Below are 24,905 nucleotides of genomic sequence, written 5' to 3'. Positions count from 1 at the left end.
ACAATAATGTATTGTATACTTGAAAATTGCTAAGCAATTAGATCTTAAGTGTTCTTACAACATAAAAAATGGTAAGTATATGAGGTGATAGGTATGTTAATTAGCTTGATTTAATCATCTCACAATATATATACATGTATCAAAACATCATGTTACACTATAAATACATATAATTTTTGTCAATTATATCTTAATAAAGGTAGAGGAAAATGTGACTAAAGAGGAGCATGGATGATAAAATAATAATATAAAGTTAATTTTCATCAATTTAAGTGTGGTCTTCAAAGTTCAGAAGGCTCAAATATGATCTTTAAGAACTTTCAGTGTTCATAACACTTCTCTGAAGTGGTTTAAGATTAGAGACTCTCTAATATTAAAACCACACACTTAACATAAATGTAGACTTTTCACCTAACAAATTTGGAAGAGCTTTTTAATATTAACACTTTTAGGCAATCTATTCAATATTCACATGAATATGATAGCACATAAATATCACACATATAAATCAGCCAAACATTAAGATTGTTTCAAGTCTACTTGTTACAAGCAAATACAGTGAAAAATTATTTTTATACACAACTAAGTTAAACAAGTTCATGTAGAAGAAAAAAAGTAAAACAATTGATTTTCAGTGGACTATAGCTTCACTTGGAATGTGTGAGAATAGGGACCATTTAGTTGTCAGGACTCTGAGCTGAGGATGTAGCAACTTTGTGTCTCATCAGGCCCTATGCTCCCTGGGGGGTTGTGTGCTGAGAATGATGGCTTTTTCAGACTTATGACAGAATCTTTCTCAGTGACTGAGTGACTCTTAATAGTAAATACAGTTAGCAGTGCAAGTGGGCCAACTGGAGGTGTCAGCCCTAGGTGTTGCTGGCTTCAAAGGTGTTAAGTGGAAACTTAGGCTGGAGAAAAGTGGTGGTGGTGGGGATTTGGAAAGTTTTACAAAAAGTTACATAATCACTTACATATAAATAGAAGATCTCTGGAAGAATAAACAAGAAAATGATAACGTCTGTTGTCCCTGGGGAGGACCTGAGTGGGCTGGGGGACAGGAAGGAGAGAAAGACTTGCCTTTCACTGTATACCCATTTGCACTTCCTGAATTTTGTACAGTTTATATATTACCTGTAAAAAATAAAAATAAAATAACCAAATGTTCAATCCATATTTGTCTTGTCCTTTTCAGCTTCCGAATGGCTTTCACTTCTATAATCGCCTCTGGGACTGGCCACTGCCTGTGAGGCAAACATGGCAAGTACTTGTTTTCTACATGAATTAACTAAGGATACAGGCCTCTGCCTTCCTTTGCAATTAAAGCTTAGGGTAAACACAGGTTTTCTGCCTACCAATCCAGTGGTCTTTCCATCGTATCGTGCTTCCTTGGGTGAGCTGAGGACCACAAAACAGATTGGGTAGAAAGAGAAATCTGCCTCTGCGAAGTAGAATTGACAGGCCAGGCTGTGGGCTATGCAGCTTTCTAGGCCTCGTGGAAAGACTGCTACCGCAGCCACAGCAGTCTGCAGACGAAAAGCAGACCCGAGCTCCATGCCATGTGAATCAAATAAATATGTATTATATAATGATGATCCAGGCATTATTTGCAATCTTTGCCAAGGATTTCCTACTTCTCCAAGACAGTTATTATCCACATTTCGCAAATGAGGAAATTGAGGTAGAGAAAGATTACGTAAGCAACATATTAGATTAAAAAATCCTAAAGCCAGAATATGTCTTTGTTTCATCTTTCCCAAAACCCATTCTCTTTTCAAGGGAGTGGGCTGGCTGCTCTGGTGGAAACATAGATAAGTAAGAGAGCAACTGTCTCAAAAATAGAGGTGTGCATTGTGGGATACGGATAGAATGGTGGGGCAGAGAAGTCCGTATGAACCTATTATAAAAGAAGTCTGAGCAAAATGCCATAAGGACTTAAAAGAGGAAGCAATCTTGGCCTCATTTAGATGAGCTTTTCATGAAAGAGCTGAGATGAGAAATAGGCATTGACAAATCACTGGGAACTAGAGATATGAAGTGGATCTGTGTGAACTTTTTGATGGCTAGCCAGTGTCTAAAGCATAAACTATATTTAAGAAAAAACAATTTGTTGAATGAGTACACATAGAAAGACCACTCCAACACCCAATTTCCTATCGTTTTGTCTTGGCTGAGCTCTGAGTTACTATTATCTTATTGCAGTAATTATTTAGGGACTGACCGTGGTAAAAATCCCAACACTGTTAAGACACGTAAGAATGCCAAAGTAACACTTTGCTGTATCAGCCTGCTCTCTCCAGGTCCAAGGGTAGCATGAGGTTGGTTGAATGGCAGAATCCAGAATCCTGCCACCAAATATCCTCTTCCCTTGGTCTAGAGTAGTTTTCAAACTGAGCTCCGGAGATCGTTTTGGACCTTTACACAAGCATCAGGAGTTCTACACACAATGAAGATTTAAATTGCTTGAAAAGCCCATTTACTGATTTTTATCTGTTCTATGTATTTATTGTGGTACCAGATAAGACTCCATTAATTTTTTTTTTTAATCCCAGCTAGAAAACATACATCTTTGAAATAGATTCTCAGCGTTCCTCGACTTGGAAATTCTGAGGCAGGTTGAGGGTGCAAGTGATGGGAAGTGAGGTGGTCCACAGCAACACTGTGCAATGGAAAGAACACTGGGTAAGACGGTGCGCAAACGTGGTCTACTATGATCCTGTTAACCAGAGGGAGACTTGCCACTGTGTGGGAGAGTGACCTTAAAATGATGCTCTTTCCCTCTAGACTCCACTCTTCCCCATTTATAAGATAAGAAAGTTGGCCGGGCGCAGTGGCTCATGCCTGTAATCCTAGCACTCTGGGAGGCCAAGGCAGGCAGATTGCTTGAGGTTAGGAGTTCGAAACCAGCCTGAGCAAGAGCGAGACCCCGTCTCTACTATAAATAGAAAGAAATTAATTGGCCAACTAATATATATAGAAAAAATTAGCCGGGCATGGTGGCACATGCCTGTAGTCCCAGCTACTCAGGAGGCTGAGGCAGCAGGATTGCTTGACCCTAGGCGTTTGAGGTTGCTGTGAGCTAAGCTGATGCCACGGCATCTCACTCTAGTCTGGGCAACAAAGCAAGACTCTGTCTCAAAAAAAAAAAAAAAAAGATAAAAAAGTTGAAAAAGATGACCCTCGCTTGCCCAGCTCTTGCTAATTAGGTACGGAACACGTTCTAGGATTAAAGCACACTGCTATTTATCTATTTCTGCTATGTGGTTAGCTATTTGGGACAGTTAAAAAATGTTTTATTTGATGTGAATCTTATAAACTGAGCTGAAAAATTCATTTCAATTTGTGAATGACTAGAGTTTTCCAGTACAAAACGAAGTGATTTCTCCAGTAGTTCAGTATAATCTGTGATACTGCTAGGGAGGCTGAGGTGGTAGGATCACTTGAGGTCAGGAGTTTGAGACCAGCCTAAGCAATACAGGAAGACCTCACCTCCAAAAAATAATTTTTTTTAAATTAGCCAGGTGTGGTGGCACGTGCCTATAATCCAAGCCACTCAGGAGGCAGGAGGATCACTTGAGCCCAGGAGTTCATGGCTTGGTGAGCTATGATCATACCACTGTGCTCCAGCCTGGGCTACAGAGCGAGATCATCTGTCTCTAAAATCAATACCTCAATAAATCTATGATAAATTTTTTCTTCAGTGTAAGTGTCACAATGTGTAAATACATACACGGGTGGAATGCACAGGCTTTCCCCTGGCCAGTCTATTTATTCTGACCCTGTTAGGTATCAACATTGATTGCTACAGGACGATGCAAATGTTATGATGTGGCAATCTGTGTGTGCTCACCCATCAACATAGAGGTGAAGTACAATTTGATAGAATTATCCTTCTGTTCCTTGATATGACTTGTATGTATGATCATGTCTGTTATTGACTTGATTAGATAAAATCATTGTTAAATATAGTCACATGGCAAAAACAAAATTCTCTAATCAACCACAAAAGGCCTTTTTCTCTCCAGTGTGGAAGGTTTGATTATTTTTAAAAATTTATCATATATTGCACATATATTATTGTGCATATATTTATATTGTGCATATAATATACTTATCATATATTATTGAGCACCTATGATCTTTGCAACATATATCAGTTACTTCTATGTGCCAGGACTGTCCTCAGCACTGTGGTTATGGCTGTGCACAGCATAGACACAGTCCCTGTATACCAATTCATGAGCATACAGGTACCTAAACAGGCAAAAACAATTAGGTATGATCTAAATGGTGTAGGATGCTATCAGAAGTAAATAGGATGAATACCAAGCCCAGATGCAGTAAGTTAGTAGAGATTTTCTGGAGGAAGGCGTGTAAACTGAGAAACTGGATAGATGAGAATGAGTCATCCTTGCAAAGGGGTGGAGAGGTGGAAATAAGGGTGATCTAGACATAAAAAACAGCACATGCAAAGGACCAGAGGTGAGCAACACCGTGGCATGTTGAGGGAACTTGAAAAGGCTGGAGGAGCTAGAATATCAGGTTTGAAGGGGGTTCAACCATATGAGGCCAGAGAAGGAAGTAGGTCCTGCACCCCACAATAAACTGTCTTAAGGCAGTGGGACTTTGTCTTACAAGTCATTAAACCAATTGATGTGTTCCCTCAGGGGAATAATCAGACTTGCATTTGTCAAGTTTACTTTACCTTCAGTGTAGAGTAAAGGAGAAAGCAAGACTGGAGGCAAGTGACAAGTTAGAAGGCCATGTCAGAAATCCAGGTAAGAAATTTCGATGCTCTTAACCAGGAGAGTGGGAGAGAAGATGGGAAGCACATTCAACAGCCTTGTAGATAATGGAATTGGCAGGGTCAGTGTTTGACTAAAATATGTAGAATAAGGGAGAGGGAAAGTCCAGGGAAGATACCCTAGTTTCTGACTTGGGAAACTTGATGAATAGTATTGCCTTTTAATGTGATGAGGAACAGAAAAATAAGCAATGGATTGGTTGAAAGGAAGAAATGTGATGAATCTGATCTGGTACACATTGTACTTGCATGCATATGGACCATGCAAAAAGAAACGTATATTTTTGTAGGCACAAAGCTCAGAAGAGAAATTTGGGCAGGAACTAAAATGAAATACAAAAGTCACCAGCCTAATGGCGTCTGGAGCTGTGGATTAGATGACCATCCCGGAAAAGCGTATGGAGTTAGAACAGAATCCAAGGATGTAACACTGACCGAGTCCATAATTTAAGAGATGGGTTGGGACATTAGGGAATACCCAGGAACCCAAAGAGTTACAGAAGTGCAAGGGAAAAGGGTGATGTAAAAGGAAAGAATGATCAATAGTGTTCAATAATGTAGAAAGGCCAAATAAGGAAAGGTTTAAGAAGTGCCCATTGGATTTAACATGCTGTCCCTTACAGGAACAGTTTTACTTGAGTGATGGGGATGGAAGCCAGCCTGCATAGGGAAGGGAAGGAGTAGGAGCTGTGGCCATGGTGACAGCATGGGTAGGAAGCCCTTGAAAGAGATTTGGCAGTTAAAGGGAGAAGAGAGATAGGATGCTAGCTGAAAGAGTGTGTCAAGGTTGAAAATGTTTCAGAAGAGACTTGAGCATGTTTATATGTCAATGGGAAGAAGCCAGTGGAGAGGAGAATGGTCATTGGGTGGACACCCTAGGGCAGGGGGAATGAAGATGCAAGGTGCTGGTGGAAGCCTGCCACTGTCAGAAAAAAGCAACCCCTCCTGGTGACAGAAGGAAGGAGTGATGATGGTCCAGACAGTCACAGGCTGGTAACAGGAGCTAGTGTGATTAGGGCTTTCAAGATGCAAAGATGAATATGGCAGGATCCGAGTCCTCCTTCAGTTTGGGAGAGAGAAAAACCCCACACAAATGATTCTGTCATGCAGGACAAAGTGATAAATGGTAAGAGAGACACAAGTCTAAGGCAAGGAATGGTAGTTCAGAGACTGGAAATGTTTCTCATGGGTATGGAGTAGAATCACATCAGGGAGGTGAAATCTAAGATGTGTCTTAAAGTATGTGAAAAATTTGGAGATGTGATTGAGAGAATAATTTTAACAAAGGGAAAATATCAATAAGTGAAGGTGGTGTTTAGGGAATGATGAGTGGATAAAATTTAAATTAATTGTAAGATACGTGGAGGAGCAGGCAATAAATCTCAAAATATAAGTTGGAGCTATATTGAGGAAAGCCATACATATCAGACCAAAGAGTTTGGACCTGTTTTCAGTAGGCAGAAGGAAGTGATGGAAGAACGTTTTAAAATGCTTAAAAAGTAGATCATTTGGAAATCAAATTAAGAAGGTACGACAGCATACAAAAATAAAGGCATGGAAAATGTTAAATGCTTCAAAAGCTCTACTTAGGCATTCAATAAATATTAATAATAAATGAAGGAGTCATTGGATGGATGAACGAAGGAACACACAACCATTCAAACACTGGAATCAGGGTTTACATAATCTGACATTGACTGCTTAAATAACACAAGCAGGCTGACTTCAGTTTCACCTCGACTGTTTATGCCAAACATCAACACCATGATCTCATTGATATGACAAATTGGCCCAAGATCCTTTAGTAGACTAGTTTAGTTGTCTATCTTTAGAACTGGAAAGTGAGTTTCTAGACTTTTCAAAGTACAAAAATCTTATAAGTAAAATTACAGAGTTTGACTTACTTTTGTATGTATACATACAATATTAAATCAAAATCTAGTGTTCGAAACTTCATTTTGACAAATGACTTAAAGGGAGAATATAAAGTTGCTATGTTAGTTTTTTGAGAGCCTTAATTTATTTGCTAAATTTTACTAAGTAAATATGTAAAAAAGAACATTTACTCTGAAAACTTAAAAAAAATACATATTTTTTAAATTGTGAGGGCTTAGAAAAAAAACTTTAAGAAAGTATTATTACTATTCCAATTAATTTTAAAATCTCCACTCCACTTTTATAGAGAAAAAAGAACCACAGTATTTTCAATGACATCATGGTGACTCAGACATGCTTTATGAAATACATTCTCTTTGATATTTCCCATTATTACCGCAAAGACTTTTCTGAGGGGCTTATTTCTTCATATCAGTTGTTGAAAGTATACACTTGAGGGGCAACATAAGGAGGAAGCTTGTCATTAAGTTGGAGGTTTGAAGCCTCCAACTAAAATGCTTTTATGCAGCATAAGTTTGCTTCCTCAGGGTTGTATTTCCTAAAGATAATGTTAACCATTAATTTCAAAGTCATATTTAATTATAAAACATAATATGCTATAAGAGGTTGAGTAAATACTGTAAAAAAATGTCATAAACATTATAGTAAGGGAACAAAAAATTGATCAAGAAGCTGCATTAAGTATACTAAAATAATGGGAAAAAATCATAACAAATTTCAATTACTAAAGAGATTTTTATACTTATGTCAGCAACTGCAAATAAGAATGGAATGTAATTGGCAACTTTACTATGCCATTTGCATTAGCAAATAGTAAAATACCATTTTCAATACAGTTGTGTATACTGGGCAAGAAAGTGTGAATACACAATGATATTGTTTCTTTGAGAACTTGATAGACATGCCTAATAGACACATTTAACCTGTGTGTGTTTTTCTCACTTGAGGGTTTTATTATCTTTTTGTTAAGCACTTTAGGTTTAGGGTTTTTATTTAAACCTCTATGAATTTTTTATTTATTTCTGACTCATTGAGCAAGTTCCCAGAATTCTAAGGCATGTTTTTTAAAACTGAGATATTTTCATTTGTTGTCATTAAATCTGTGAAGCATATAGGAAACAATTTTTTTAAAAAGAAAACTCAGCATTGAGATGTCTTAACTAAAGTCTTAACAGAGATGCAAAGATTTTCAGAATATAAGCTGAAAATGGCATACATTATAAATGCCAATGTCACTTGTATAAAAAGAAAAAAACAGAGAAAAGAAAAAACTGAATTCTCTATCAGTTTTTATGTTGTAACTTTCAGTGGGAAAGTTATCGAAATAAGTTCTTGTCAAGGCACCACCCTTATTCTTTTGAAACAATAGTTCCATCTAGTGGACAATTTACCTAAAAATAAATCCTTGATTCCAAATGTTACAGACAAGTTTTTTTCTTGTGATAAAATCAGCATTAAAAGAAAATAAAAAGGACAACAGAGATTATTTGTTTATATATGAAATTCACAATGAACAAGATAGAAATCAAATGATTAAATTGGAAAACAAAGAAAAGTTTCTGCCAGTAAACAAAAGACTTTCCTGTAAGAACACAGTAGAAATTTGGCAAAAATGTGGCTAATTTATGGATGTAAAGAGCCAAGCTAGGTAACACAGGCCCTGGAGTGACTATGGATAGAAACGAACTACTCATTTAAAAAAAAAGATCTGGTACCAAAGCTTCAAAAATACAGAGTAATAGAGAACATTTATTCATTTTGGCAACAATATTTAATGGGCTTCAGTTATATGCTAGTCACTTTCTAGCAGCTAGAGACACTGGCAATTGCTTTATTCATATAGTTCAGGAGGGGCTACCTATTAATATGAATGATTGTCTAAAATTAACTATTGAAGAAATAAAATCTTCACCTCTGATGATGTCTCTAAGTTGCTACATGATAGCTAAATAGCCAATCAATCGAAATGCTTCATTCAAATGTTTGTATTTATTATCTGGATAATTTCAAAATGTTAGCATGGTTGGATTTTCTTTTCTTTTCTTTTCTTTTCTTTTCTTTTCTTTTCTTTTCTTTTCTTTTCTTTTCTTTTCTTTTCTTTTCTTTTCTTTTCTTTTCTTTTCTTTTTTTTTTTTTTGAGACAGAGTCTCGCTTTGTTGCCCAGGCTAGAGTGAGTGCCGTGGCATCAGCCTAGCTCACAGCAACCTAAAACTCCTAGGCTCAAGCAATCCTTCTGCCTCAGCCTCCTGAGTAGCTGGGACTACAGGCATGCACCACCATGCCCGGCTAAGTTTTTCTATATATATTAGTTGGCCAATTAATTTCTTTCTATTTATAGTAGAGACGTGGTCTCGCTCTTGCTCAGGCTGGTTTCGAACTCCTGACCTCGAGCAATCCACCTGGCTCGGCCTCCCAGAGTGCTAGGATTACAGGCGTGAGCCACCACCGTGCCCGGCCAGCATGGTCAGATTTTTAAAATTGATTTTATTGAGTGTTAGTTCTAACTACATTTTCTCTAAAAGCAAATTGAAGCCCTACAGTGTAAACTTCTGGAAACTTTGAATAAAATACACCCGAAGTCATAGTTCTTGTCATTGTTGTCCTGCTTTTCATGAACTTAAAACCTAAACCTTCTATAAATGGCTCTGTGAACTATATTTAGAATTGATCTTTTACCAAAAGACTAAAATAGTTGATTGCATCATGATTTATTTTGTTCAAAATTAAAATGGTTAAGCTCTGAGTGGGTCTTTTAAGATGTGCAGATCTGGTTTCCAGATGCAAGGGTGTTTGGACTGAGACAGGACATCTCTGGGTCTCTTTTACCCATTACATTGCTGGACAGTGACTGCATCAACACAAAGCAGACAGACCAAGTACCAGGGCAGGCTAAGATTGAACAGAATGTAGCTCTTTTGCACACATCAAAGCCAATTCTAGGGCTTTCCAATGTCATTCCTGGATTTAAGCATATGAAATAGTACCCCATCAGAGATTCCCACATATCTTTGGGGTGAAAAAATGCCACTTTGCAATTACAAAACATCCCAGTGAGAGAATAGCTTGTATCTAGGCTTCAAAAGTTAACCATCATTGTTCTTTCTCTGGTATGCGCAGTCTTACCAAATGTCTTTGTCGCATTTAAGTGCTTTTTCATATATACAAAATAATTCAGACATGCATGATCTTGAACCTCTAAAAACATATTCTCTAATGATTTTTCTCCATAGTAGAAGTTATGACATGGATCTAAAGGTAAATCTGGTAGAATAGACCTTTTGAGAATGAAATGTTAAACAGATTGATAAACTTGGAATGGTGGTGTGATCTATGTATGCAATTGAAATAAAACTTCATAGCTGTTAGAGGAGTCCAACAAGTCCAACTCTGGACTTGTTCTATTTCACCAGCAAAACTAATTTTTAAGCCTTAAATGAAATGCTGATATCTAAATCAGGTGAAAAAATGGTTCATGGAAAGCAGTTTGAAACCATTGGATTATACAGAAAAGGCTATACTGTTCATAGCAGTATTACTGACAATAGCCCAAAGTGGAAACAACCCAAGGTTCCATCAACAGACGAACTGTTTAAATATAATGATATAATGAGATATTATTCAGCCTTAGAAAGGAGTGAGGTTCTTTTTTTTTCACTTTATTTGTGAAATTATTTATTATCTGCTTATATACCAGACTTAGGTTAGTAAAGGCTCACTCACCATTGTACACAGGAATACACTAAAAAAAAGTTGAATAAATTAAACATTTATGAATAATACATATAATTTTTCCATTTTAATACAAAAACAATAACATGTAACCTACAGAAAATAAGGCAAACCAGTTTACTGTGGTCCCCTCTGTCCACCGAAATTCGAATGTGTCCTCAGGGGTAACATGGACAGTGCCTCTCAAGTCACTTCAAAGAGAATTTCCGAAGATACTCCAAGTGGATTGACGGGAAACACTTCTGCTATTTGCAGAAGTTAAATCATCATTTTCTTAGAGTTGGTGCATAACAGTAACAGTTGAAGTTTGGGTTCTAGGGCACTCCATTTCTTTCTTTTTTTCTAATTGTATTGACGTATACTTGACAAAATTGGATATATACAGTGTACAATGTGCTGTATTAATATACATATACATTGTGAATGATTAGCATAAGCAAGCCAATTAACATATCCATTAACTCACATAGTTATGATTTTTATAGTGAGAGCTATTTTAGCAAATTTAAAGCATAAAATATAGTGTTTTTAACTATAGTCACCATATTGTACCTTAGATCTTCAGAACATATTCATCCTGAATAGCTGAATCTTTGTAACGTTTGACCAACATCTCCCCAGTTTACCTCACACCCCAACTCCTGGCAATCACCATTTTGCTCTCTGCTTCTACGAGCTCCACTTTTTAGATTCCACAGATAAGTGAGATTGTACAGCATCTGTCTTTCTGTGTGTGACTCATTTCAGTTTGCATACTGTCCTCCAGATTCATCTATGTTGTTGCAAATGGTAGAATTTTCTTCTTTTAAAATGCAAAATAATATTCCATTATGTATGTACACCAAATTTTCTTTAGCCATCAATGGACACTTAGGTTTCATATCTTGGCTATTGTGAATAATGCTACAAACATGGGCCTGCAGATATCTCTTTAACAATGATTTCATTTCCTTTAGGTATATACCCAGAGGTGGGATTGCTTGATCATTTGGTAGTTCTATTTTTAATTTTTTGAGACCCTCTGTCCTGTTTTCCATAATAGCTGTACTAATTTCATTCATGTCAACAGTATCCAAAAGTTCTCTTTTCTCCATAGCCTTTCCAACACTTGTTATCTTTTATCTTTTAATAATAGTAATTCTAACAGGTGGAGGTGATATCCTGGTGTGGTTTTGATTTGCATTTCCCTGATGATTAGTGATGTTGAACATTTTTTCATGTAAATGTTGGCCATTTGTATGTCTTCCTTTGAGAAACGTCTATTCAGATTTTTTGTCTACTTTTAAATTGAATTATTTGGTTTTGTGCTATTGAGTTGATTTCCTTATATATTTTGGATATTAACCCCTTATCAAATATATGGTTTGCAAATATTTTATCTTATTCCACTGGTTGTCTTTTCACTATATTGTTTCCTTTGATATGCAGAAAGTTTCTATTTAGATGCAATTCCACTTGTGTTATTTTTACTTTTGTTACCTGTGCTTTTAGTGTCATACTCCAAAAACTCATTGCCCAGACCAACATCAAGAAACTTTCCCCGATGTCTTCTTCAAGTAGTTTATTATTTCTGGTATTGTCTTTAAGTTTTAAATCCATTCTTAGTTGCTTTTTATATATGGTGTGAGATAAGGGTCTAATTTCATTCTGTTGTATATGTATATCCAGTTTTCCTAACATTATTTATTGAAGAGACTATTCTTTCCTCACTGCTATTGTTTAAAAGCTTATGTCTGCTCCAAAACTCATGCAGAAACTCAACCCCTAACACAGCAACACTGAGAGGTGGGCCCTTTGGAGGTGATTGGATTATGAGGGCTCTGCCCCCACGAATAGGGATTAGGGATTAGTGGATTAATGGATAATCATGAGAGAGGAACTGGTAGCTTTACAGGAAGAGAAAGAAAGACTTTAGCTAGCATGTTAGCATGCTCAGCCCCCTCACCACGTGACACCCTGCACAACTTCAGGACTCCTCTGAGAGTCCCCGCTAGCAAGAAGGCTCTCACCAGAGGCAGCCCCTCAGCCTGGGACTTCCCAGCCTCTATAACAGTAAAAGATAGATTTCTTCTATTTATATTCATAAATAATCCAGTTTCAGATATTCTGTTATAAGCAACAGAAAAGGGACTCAGACACCAATGTAAGAATATTAAGAGATGAGGTCTTCAGCAAATAATTAAGTCATGACAGGTGCTGGGGCACGGCATGGGAAGAGCCAAGAAGGGCAATGGTTTCTCGCAGAGCACCATGGAGCATTGTGCGAACACGGAGAGGACAGAGCCAAGCAAGGGGGAGGCTGGGGGAGGGGCTGTTCTCCAGGAGAGGATGCTTGAGCTTCATTGTGAAGGAGAAATTCATTTATTCATTCAACAAACAAACATTTACCGAGGACCTATTGTGTGCCAGGTGCTTTTTTGGTGCGCATCAGAATCATCTGGAGGATTTGATTAAACACAGATTGCTGCTTGCTGAGCCAGGAACTCTGCAGTGGGGATTGAGAATTTGTGTTTCTAGCATGTCTCTCTCTAGGTGATGGTGCTACTGGTCCAAGAATTGTGCTTGGAGAACCGCTGCATCAGGCACAGCAGTGGGAAAGGGGGCAAAGACAAGCAGCACCGCAGATCAGATTGTGTAGTTTCGCACAAAGCAAAGGCACCAGGATGGGCAGTGGGGTTGGAATGGGGCTTAGAATCCAGCCCAGATTGTGCTTGCCAAGCCCTGAGGGCAACACCCACCTAAGGGAAGGGCCACTTGTCTGGATTTTGTCCAACCAAGGGGTTCTGTAAAATTGTCTGCCTGTGGGTGTGTCTTTTTATCATCAATTTGCCTAGAGAGACCACTTTTCTGTAATTTGCACAAAGGCATGGGGTATGCCAGAGGCAGGAAGAGACATGAAAACAGGAGTTGGCAAGGAATTGGAGATGGCTCAATATGTCCAGAACAAGCAAGTGATGGTAAAGACATGAGGACTTTACACCAGCCGACCGGGATGACTGTCTGTTGTCTCTCACACTCAGGAACCTCGATTCTTTTCCACAGAGAGATTGTGTGTTAAGCTGTTTCACTCACAAGGGAGGGGACTGTCCTTATCTCACCCTGCCACTATGGCCAGCTCCTCGGCTTACCTGTTCACAAACCAGGTGATGCTGTCTGATATTAAGTAAATAGTGGGAAAAGGCAAAGATGAGCGTCTCAAAGTACAGGTTAAAGGAAATAATGGTATGGGTAGAAGATAGTGAATAAATAAAAAGAGAAGACCACACAGGGACAGAAAGCCTAGTGAAGATGGCAAAAAGCATGAGTGCTCAAGACACGCACTGGGAGATTAATGGAAAAAGATTAAAGGAAATTACCAGGGTGCCAAGTCAATAAGCAGCAACAGAAAAGATTATTTGAGTGGCTGTATTTAGAGTTGATCTGAGAAGACAAAAGAGAAATTTGCTTGAGAAGAAAGCTGATTAGGAGAAAATCACAGAGTTTTTGGGCAAGATAACAAAGTTCTGAACCCCAGATTTAGCTTCACTAATGAAGAAAGGGAAGATCCTACAGATGAAGAGTCTTACTTTGAAAATTTTTAGAACAGGCATAGCCTGAGGGTTATTTCGTGGGAACCACTCTTTCTGTACACATCTCTGGTGTTTCTACTGCCGTCTCGCCCTATAATTGTTCACCCCTTCTTATCAACGTAGCTTCCTGTTTAAAAGAATATGATTAATGTGTTAAAATGGATTTGGGTGAGGACAAGAAAATATTGAAATTTCAGCATGGCTGTTGTAAAGGCAAAAGTCTTAAAAGGTTACTTAAGGTCTTCTATATCTTATTGATCCTATATTTAAGTTGTGATTACAACAATGCAGAGCAAGGGGGAGATTGTCTCATGAGTGCTACATGCTCTGTCAGACTTTCAGCAGCACAAGAGAACCTCAACTCTGTGTTACTCAATTAGCAGTGGGTAAAATCTGCTCTCCTGCTAACTATCTCTCCATGCGCAATAAAGCCCCAGGAGGGCTTGTTAAAACAGACTGACGGCCCCCACCCCTCCAGTTTCTGATTCAAATTTTAGAGTGTGGCCTGAGAACGTGCATTTCTAACAAGTGCCTGCCTGATGTTGATGCTCTTGGTCAGAGGACTGCAATTTGAGAACCACTGTTTTTAAACGTGAATAATGTCATTTCTTACAATGAGAAAATCAGTGTTTAAATGGAAAAACTCACAGATTTCGGACAGTTCGCAAAGCATTGTTCCAAAGCCACTGAGTTAAGACCAACACTTGAGTCGCTGTGTGCACTTCTTTCTCACTGGGCTCTAAGAGATATTGCCAATTTTGCCCAGACTGCTTACCAAAGATTTCATACACAAATGACAGGTGAATTCTACCAGCGTTTCAGAAATTTTACCTCAGTGGAAGAGAGTTGATCACAATGTGAGCCAAGGCTGTTTGGGGTCAAGCCAAATAAATGAAGGATGTGAAAAAAATAAATGTTTAGGGCCGGGTGCGGTGGCTCACGCCTGTAATCCTAGCACTCTGGGAGGCTGAGGTGGGCGGATCGCTCATGGTCAGGAGTTCGAAACCAGCCTGAGCAAGAGTGAGATCCCTTCTCTACTATAAATAAAAAGAAATTAATTGGCCAACTAAAAATATATAGAAAAAATTAGCCGTGCATGGTGGTGCATGCCTGTAGTCCCAGCTACTCCGGAGGCTGAGGCAAGAGGATTGCTTGAGCCCAGGAATTTGAGGTTACTGTGAGCTAGGCTGACACCATGGCACTCACTCTAGCCTGGGCAACAAAGCGAGACTCTTCTCAAAATAAATAAAAATAAATAAATAAATAAATGTTTGTTTTAAATTTTCTATTAAATGATTTAAACAATTCCCCAAAGGTAAATTTGAGGGCAGATATTTGCTCCAATCATGAATCAGAATGAGATGCGTGCTATAAATGTTTTTTTAATATGCCACTCTGTATTTGAAGAATACTATCAGTTGGAAACTCGGACAAAGAGAATACCGTAGAATAGACTTCCTGGTGATGTCCACAGGCAGGTCTGGGAACCTGTACGAATGTTTCTCAAATCAAAAGAACCACCACTGAGATTCAGCAAGCCTCCCCCCATCCATGCATTATTTAAGCAATTTTTAAAGCACTTCTAGATTCAGTGGCTTATTTAGCCCCAAACAAATCACTGAAATAATTGGAAATAGAAATAGCTCTTGTCCTCTGCCCTTTCTTCCTTGAGTGCTGAACGCCTCTCTTCAGTGAATAGTTTTCACCCAATGAAATGATAATCGATGCAGAACTACAATGGAATAAGCTCAAACTGGTGACGTTTTCAGTATTCATCTGTGAGTGACCAAGGTTTTCATTCATCTGGATTATTCGTATGGATTGGTACATAAATATGTAACCTTGAATCTGCAAGCTGATTTGGGAAAGCAGTAGGTGATTTCATTAGGGTCTGATTTCAAATGGGGTAAGTTTAACATAACGCTGTTGTTCTGAAAAATAGCCCTGTTGGTTCTGAAACTAAAAAACGTGTAGGCGCTGAATAGGTGTCATAGGAAAGCATTAAGAGTCTTATTAGGGCTGCTGTTGGAGTGGCTGCCGTCGGGGGGTGGAGCTCAGTTCCTTTAAGAGGAAGGTTGGGACTATTGAGTTAGCTCTGAGCTCCTCTCATTAAAAAGGACTTAAGTGAAGACTCCTGACCGAGAAGGGGAAGCCAGCCAGCCTGGGTGAAGGAGGAGGCTTCTGCTAACAAGCCTGGTATGGGGGCTTTACACAGAAAACCAGCACAATCCACTTCCTTTGTTGTTTCCTCACTGACTGACATGTGGGAGAGAAGGCCCTGGCGTAGGTTAGTTGGGGATATCCCTTTGGAGTGAGCCCGAGAAAAGGAACCAGATGGTAAAATAAAGACAAGCTGAGATCAACGCCACGTAGGCTCACCCTTTGGTTATGGCTCTGTCATACCAGGGAAAACCATCTGTTTGTTCCCATTCTACTTAAACGTTGTGCTTTTGTGGTGTGGTCATCTTGAATGTGCCCATATAAATGCAAAAGGCTAAGATTAATGTAGAGAGCATTAACCGTATACACAAAGGAACCTCAATTAGCCCTCTTCCCATGATACCAGAGCTCCAATGGTGCCATTCTCCACTCTGCCTATGGGGCAGAACTAGGGAACCACAAACCCCAGATGGACCGATCAGGAAAGACTCACTCTCGCCCACTTTGGTCAAGTCGCGTAGGCACTCACTTTGGGCTCAGCACCTTTCCGTCATTAGCGCATGTATTTGGTGCTATCCAAACATGGAGGATCACCTGGTCCCTGTATTTATTCCCTATTCGTTGGCCTTCAGGAAGTGTTCTCATCGCACATGAGCCCAAGGAAAAGAGCATGTTCAAAATCATATAGTCATTGTTGCAGGACTATTCTCATAAGGAAAGTTTAAGAAAATAACACATAGATTTGATTCTTCCTTCTAGAACCAATAATGTCTTGAAAGTGCTGGGGAACCCATGGCAAAGGACCTGGAGAAACAGCTGTAGGAGGAGTGTCCTGGGGGCAGAAATGACACAAGCAGTGGCAGGGATTTGCAAAGTCCACCTTTGTCGCTTCACGATTTTGTTGCTTTGAAGAGGTTTCTAAACAGATTTATTCATTGATTGCATCAAAGCAAGACAGCTGACTTTTTAGAATATCCACTATCAACACTAACACTGGCTTTTTGATTTCCCAAAGAAGAATTGTTGCCATGTGTTTGGCGTTTGTAAAGCAGTTTTTCTTCTGACCCTCCATCAGTGCCAGAAGGCCAGCGATCTGAAGCCAGTTCATTGACAAGGCCTTAGTGGTTTGGTCTTGGTCTTGTTGGGTAATAGCGTGTCCAACCATCCAAAGTGTTTCCCCTCTGCTTTCATGTCAACTGTATTTCAACAAAAAAACTTACTGTCAAGATTACTTATTTTTAAATTGTTAAACAACCTTCAATCTTTTCTTGGTCAATCTCAGGAATGTTATGCATGATTCCGTTTTGTGAAAGAAACAGATGGAGTCACAGCCGTCAGGACATCACTCGTGGCCCAGGTGGACTGCGAGGGCGGTGCCGGGTAGGGGACCAGTGCCAGGCGGGGGCTCTGGGAGGAGCACAGGGGTTCCAGAGGAGCGGGGACCGCAGGAGCCGGAAGGGCTGCTGGTCTGAGGACTAGACGAATGGCAATTCCGTAGATGAAAACAGGGAACAGGGCGGCTTTAGAAGGGGAGATTCCATCAGCGCCGAGCTCTGCCAGGAGTCGAAGAGCGTCGGGTCTATGCAGGAGGGACCTGGAGATGTCTCGCCTGCTGCCACCTCCCCGGGAGCACTTGAGACTGTACCATTTCCGTCTTGCCTTTCTGAACCTTCAGGTACCTGAAAGGGGTGTGAAGACAGTATGAAAAAAGAAATAAGCTTGAAGGAAAAGACACGTGGTTCTGGCGTAAAGAATTCGGGCGAGGGGAGGGTGCCACGAGGACTAGGCGGGGAGAACCCCTACCGCGTAGACGGAACCCACGGAGGAGAGCAGAGTCCGTTCTCCTTCTGTACTCGCCAAATCCTGCCCAACCCTGGAGTCCTTGGCAGCGATGCAAAGTGGCTCCGACGACGGTCGCGCTTCCCTCAGCCCCGGCCCAGGCGGGGTACAGACGGGGGACGCTCCAGGCAGGCGACAGCTCCCCGGCCGTCCGAACGCGCCCTGACCCGCTCCGTCTCTTCCACAGACGCCTACACACCGGATATCCGGGGAGGACGCGGAGAGGGAGTCTCTCCTTTCCGGCCTCCCCGCCCTGGTCCCTCCGCTGTGGGGCGCCGGGGGACCCGCCACCTACGCGCCCACGCCCCAGTGCGCCCCATGCCCGGGCAGCGCAGAGCGGCCTCGGAGACCGTTGGGAGGACTAGAGAGGACGGACCTTGCCAGCAAATCAGTTCTCAGTAACGAGTTAGGCTCACTGCGCCGCCCCGGTGGGGTTTAGTTCACCCAGAAGGTCGGTGGGCGCCCTCATCGACTGCCCGTCCTTCGGGATTAGAGACGGACTGAAGTGGAAGGAGAGCGGCGAATCCGGGGCCCAAAGCTGAGAGAGTCGCCCGCTCCCGCCAACAGTGAAAGCGCCCTGTCAATTCATGATGTTAGAGCTGGATTCCGCAGGGCAGAGGGACAGGGAGACAGAGTCACCAAGGCTGTAATTATCAAAAGGAGTTTTATTGTCTAGCTCTAGCTAGGGTCCAAGCCCCAGAGCGCCAGCACAGTGGCCTCTCCTTCGGGCAGGAACCCCACTCCGTGTGCCGGTAAGCCTTTTATGCCCAAGCTGTTTACGTGCTGATCGCGCATCTGCCCCCCACAGCGATTGGTGGGCTTCCGTTGATCATGCATCTGCCCCCGACAGCAATTGGTGGGCTTCCCCTGATCATTGGTCTGTCCCTGACAGCAATTGGTGGGCTTCTGCTGATCATGCATCTGCCCTCCACAGCGATTGGTGGGCTTCCACTGATCATGCATCTGCCCTCCACAGCGATTGGTGGGCTTCCACTGATCACGCATCTGCTCAGTCTCTTACTTCATCCTGCCCCTGATAGACCCTAACCTGCTCCTGTGGGGTTTCAGCGTTGTCTTTTTCCTCTGCATCCCATAATGCCCTGCGGTTAGCAAAGAAGCAGCAAACAGAAGCTGAAAAACAGCTGTTAGCCTAATAGCCCAGCGTCTTACAATGAGTGGATAACTAAAATGTGGTCTATGCTCACAATGGGATACTACTCAATTCTAACAAACGATAGCGAGCTAGCACCACTTATGCTATCCTGGATTAAGCTCAAGCCCGTTATCCAAAGTGAGGCGACACAAGATCTGGAAAATGGGCTCCACATCTACTCACCATCAAATGGGTTCTGACTGATTAAAACTATGGTGCTCAAATGGTGGTAGTGCTCACCAGGGTTGGGGGGGGGGGGCGGAGATACACATCTTAGGGTTGTGGTCGACATTGGGGAGGGAGGGATGGTAGGGAAAGGCAAAGATATACAATGTAACCCAAAGGTCAAAAAAAGAAAAAAAAAAACTTTTCTTGGGTGGTAGGCAGATGGGGGGAGAGGAGGGGCAGGATATATACTTACAAAATAGGTGCGATGTGCACCGCCTGGGGGTAGGACACGCTTGATGTTTTGGTAAGGTGGGGGAGGGTGAGGGGAGGAATGGCAGGGGCAATATATGTAACCCTAACAATATTTGTATCCCCATTATATGATAAAATAAAAGTAAAAAAAAAAGGGCCCCGTGTTACACAACGAGTATTGGCAAAGTTAATTGATGCTAGATCTCAACATGATCCCTTCCTGTAGAAGGCTTAGAACGGAATGGGTCGGTGTTCTTGGCAATATGTAATGCATGCAAGGATTTGAGACAAAATTAGAAAAAAATAGCTTTATTATACAAATTGTTCAATTTGAGTGAATCTACCCAGGAATCAATGGAGAAGCCAGCGACCTGCAGTGTTGCCCGCAAGACTGGGGAGGCAGAGACAGGGTATGTGCATGATGTGGGCATGCGTGGGGGGGGAGCCGCGCGCGTGCGCACTGACAGAAGTTTCCTTTCCTACGGAACCACAAAGACAGGGAGTATAACTGTTCCCAGTAGCACCCTTCTCCCCAGGAGCAAAAGACTGATGAAAGTAGAGAAGTATATATGTAAGAAACTAGGCAAAATAAATAATTTCTAAAATTATTGAAAAGAGGGAATTTACAGCAACTATTTTTTTCTCTTTTGAGCTACGAAATTGGAGCTTAAGCAAATTCGAGCCAGAGAAAGAAGGATCATAGTGTGGCTGCAAAAGCAATGCAACAGAGTTTGTCTCTCTTAAGAATTTACATCTTTGCGATCTCCAGGGAGATGGGAAGAAAAATGACAAATTTTAAAAGGGGCAAAGGGACCCTCAAATTGGAGAGAATTATGACTATTATGCAACTTTCCTCTCCTCCCAGTGTAGATTCAACGAAGAACAGTGCACAGAGGCAGTGTGAGATGTTGTGTGCTGTCTAGACATTTTTAGAAATAAGTGGGTATTTAAATAATAATTGTTAAACTTAATTGTTGAATTAGGAGATCATACATAGTTTGGATTTGATTCTGTTAGTGACTGGGCTACATTAACAGTGCTGATATGTGAAAGCAATCGTCCAGGTCTACACTTTTATTATTTAATACACTTTAACATTAATTGTACATTTTTCTTTTGCCATATAGTAGCCTAAATGAAATAATACTTCTCATGACTCTGGAGGTAACTTACAAATTCCATATAGTATTTTCTCTTATCAAAATATTTTCTCCTAAGGAGTATGCTCCTATAATGCAGCTTGCTCATAACACAAAAGAACCATAAAAACAAATAGAACTTGCTGAGGTAATCTCGAAAGGAGAATTGTAGCATGCTAAACACTGGGTGGCCCTGGTTCAGTTTTGAATCCTGGCTCGCCATTTACTTGCCACGAGCCCCTGGGAATCTCTCTGTGACATAGATTAATCCGCTGTAATCAGGGGATTATTATACCCCTCTTGCTGGGTGAGAGGGCTCAGTAAATAGACTAAAGAAAATCACCTACAAGTTAGTCCATGCTAAATAACACTAGCAATTTAGTCCAAAAGATTATTTTTCTTTTAAGGAAGGTAGGGTCCAAGGTAAGGAAGGGTTTAAGGTAAGGAAGGTAGGGTCCAAAACAAACTGAAATCAAGCAAAGCCAGAGAGGAGCAGCAAAGGTTTGCCCAACCCCCAGCCCTAACTAGACCCCCAGAGTTTCATCTAACCAAACCACAACAAATCAAAGTGAATACTTCTTTCTTTTCATGTGATATCTTCAAGTCAAAGATCAAGCAGGTTGGGGGGGAGGAGGGCATGGGTAAATTCACACCTAAGGGTGCCATCCACACTGGGGGATGGGCACAATTATAGTTCTGACTCAGGTGGTGCAAAGGCAAAATCAAAGAAAATTAAATATTTAAGAATATATTTAACAAAGTGAGAGACCTACATAGGGAGAACTACAAAACACTGAGAAAAGAAATAGAAGAGGATGTAAACAGGTGGAAAACCATACCATGCTCATGTATCAGTGGAATCAACATTGTTAAAATGTTTGTACTACCCAAAGTGATCTACAGATTCAGTGCAATCTCTATTAAAATACCAACATCATTTTTCATAGATCTAGAAAAATTAATTCTATACTTCCTATGGAACCAGAGAAGACTCTGTACAGAAAAGCAATCCTAAGCAAAAAGAACAAATTGGGAGGCATCAATCTACCAGACTTTAAACTTTACTCCAAGGCTATAGCAACCAAAACAGCATGGCATTGGCACAAGAACAGAGATATAGACCTTTGGAACAGTACTGAGAAACCAGATATGAAACTATCCGCATATTGTCATCTAATCTGTGACAAAGCAGACAAAAATATACATTGGGGAAAAGAATCCCTATTCAATAAATGGTGCTGGGAAAATTGGATAGCTACATGCAGAAGACTGAAACTGGATCCCCACCTCTCACCTCTCACAAAAATCAACTCATGTTGGATAACAGACTTAAACCTAAGGCATGAAACCATAAGAATTCTAGAAGAAAATGTTGGGAAAACTCTTACAGACATCAGCCTAAGGCAAAGAATTTATGAAGAAGACCCCCAAAGCAATCACAGCAGCAACAAAAATAAATAAATGGGACCTGATCAACATAAAAAGCTTCTGCATAGCCAAGGAAACTATCACAAGAGCAGATAACCTACAGAATAGGAAAAAATATTCACATGCTACATAGCTGATAACTAGAAGCTATATAGAACTTAGGAAAATTAACAAGAAAAATATCAAACAATCCTATTAAAAAGTGGGCAAAGGACATGAACAAAAACTTTGAAAAGAAGACTAATGAGAAAAAATAATAATGGCCAACAAACATATAAAAAAATGCTAAACATCTCTAATCATCAGGGAAATATAAATCAAAACCACAATGAAATATCACTTAACTCCAGTGAGAATGGCTTTTATCAGAAAGTCCCAAAACAAATGCTGGTGTTGATGCAAGGAAATAGGAACTCTCTTACACTGCTGGTGGAACTGAAAATTAGTACAACCTCTACAGAAAATAATATGGAGATACCTCAAAGGAATAATTTTTTTAAAAAGCAATATATGTAACCAAAGCGTTTGTACCCCCTAATACTCTGAAATAAAAAAATTTTTTAAATTCTCTATAATAATCAAAACCCTAAAATATGCCTAGTTTTACATTTCCTAAGTATGGACTACGTGACTTCCTCTCTTTTCAAAGCGGTATAACTATTCCTCACACAGTTTCCACAAGTTGTGTGTCATAATGAAGTAAGAGCCACAGCTGAGGGTACAACTCTTATAACGAGTTAAGCAGAGAAGTCCCCAGACAAATGCTTCAGGGAGAGGGACACAAGAGGGACTGGCTGACTCTCAGCCAGGCTGTGAAATCTGTCTTCTGGGAAAGGCAGTTGCACTCTGAGCAAGGGGTCCTCTTTCCACATCGTAGTCCCCCACTGGGAGTGCAAATTAAATTAGGTCTCACTTGGATTTTCTCCCATTACGTTAGCATTTACACAATCTTGCCAATGTTTGGCACTCTGTGAATTCACAAAAGGATGACTTCAGCCTGGATAGTTAGCTCATGTTTTACTGCTGCTGAACAGACCTATCGCTGTCCTATTAAGGGGTACTTACTTGTATGTATGTTCAGTTTTCATTCTGGTGGGCAGACTTCAGTTGGCAAAGTTACTTCACCCTAGAGATTGACATTGCTTGACTTTTTCACTAACCTGAGGAAATGGAAATTTAAAAATATGGCAAAATATTTCCAGGCAGCTGACGTAATAACTGTGTTGTTTTTCTGATTCATTTACAATGAAGTAATCCCCAAGAATGATCTGTCTCTTTGATAAATAGCAGCAAAAACCAAAGCTTAAAAAAATCAATGTAAGAGAAGGATAATTCTTTCTCAAGAATGATGTTCCAGAGTAGCCCAAAGGCTGAAGCTGAAAATATTTATTTTCCTAAGGCTCTTTCATCTTCCCATTACACAAACTTCAAGTATATCCAGAAATTGAAACAAAAATAATTTGAGCTGAAATTCAGCAGCATAAAATTTGGAAGTTAAAACTAGATAGCGTCAGCAGTATGTCTGCAATGTTTTATTTGCCTGCATAGTCAGCTGATGCTTCTGGCTTCATTTGGATACTTCTAGAAGTACCTATCCATAGATGTCACACTCCCATTATGTGTATATCCTCACAAAGAGGAACGCACGTTGGTCTTAGCAGCATTCTTATTAAATTGGTGAACTTAATACTATTAAATATGCTTAATCTTCAGACATCTGTCATGTTACCATATAGTATTAATATAATTGCAATAAAATTTGGATACATTCTATTTCCTTTTTCCATTGGGTTGAGAAGTCAAAGTTATGCTTTCCATTATTAATTATCCATAGGAAGGTAAAACACAGATTTAACCTTAAATCCATATATCCCTGAACTAATTCTATAAGTTTACAAGGACACAGCAGAGCCATCATCATCCTATTAGAACTTTATCATTCATAATCCATTCCACCTAAAAATGAAGTAGGCTCACAATTTTTCATCATCTTAAAGAAATGATCTGTTTATAGAACAGTTTCCAGTTTACCATTTTATTCAGACTGATCCATTCATTTAATTTACAGAAGTACATACATCTTTTCAATCCTATTTTCAGATTTGCTCAGGCCAACAGTGATGAACATAGGATCTACTCAAACTGGCTAAAGAACTAAGCCCCTATGAAAAAAAATGGGAGCAATCTTAAAAATCTACAACTTCAAAAACTTTTCCCCGAGGGAAAATACACACACACACATATATATTTTTTTAAATATATATATATCACACACAATATCACTGCACCAAAAATGAAGTTGCTTAAATCATGGAATCACCCTTGCACACTCAACTGCGGAGAATTTCCAGGAGCGGTGCATAATCCCTCTGCCAAATCTCATTTCAAGGAAACTGGAAGTCGTGCTTGGTTGTGTAACTGGCTCCTCAGACTTGATCAGGATCTGAGCTGTCAGAAGCCCTTTCCTCTATCCATGCCAAAGCGAAACATTACCAGGCACAAATAACAGAGTGGATGATGTGCATTTGCGGCAGAAACAAGCCACAGTAAAAACAAAGCAGAGGACCGCCAGCCAACTGCCCCATCAACCGTTTCCCCTGCTGGTGTAGCTTCTACTGATTGCCCTTCCTTTCTGAGGAGAAACCTAGAAAGAAAACAGCAGAAAAAAATGTTTCAGATTAAAAATGAACATTTCATTTCTCTTCTTCTGGCTTAGTGGTAACATACACTTCAGGGCTGGCAAAAAAGAGAGAGATATTTTATTCATGAGC

General features: G+C 40.1%; 1 protein-coding gene across 2 annotated transcripts in view; it reads right to left on the bottom strand.

Moving 5' to 3' along the window:
* Nucleotides 1-24,153: 24,153 nt before the first annotated feature.
* TNIP3 (TNFAIP3 interacting protein 3) overlaps nucleotides 24,154-24,905 on the bottom strand; it is a 59,073-nt gene continuing 58,321 nt past the window's right edge. For both annotated transcript variants that reach the window (XM_012745866.3, XM_020283947.2), the window contains exon 13: nucleotides 24,154-24,778. Coding sequence is in view for 1 of the 2 variants with exons in the window: in XM_020283947.2 (XP_020139536.2) it covers nucleotides 24,747-24,778 (32 nt within the window). In the remaining variant the exon portion in view is untranslated. The remainder of the gene's footprint in view (nucleotides 24,779-24,905) is intronic.

Source organism: Microcebus murinus, chromosome 27, assembly GCF_040939455.1.
Source record: "Microcebus murinus isolate Inina chromosome 27, M.murinus_Inina_mat1.0, whole genome shotgun sequence".
NCBI classification, from domain to species: domain Eukaryota; kingdom Metazoa; phylum Chordata; class Mammalia; order Primates; family Cheirogaleidae; genus Microcebus; species Microcebus murinus.
The sequence above is the reverse complement of the archived record's forward strand: the minus strand, read 5'-3'. Positions and strand labels throughout refer to the sequence as shown.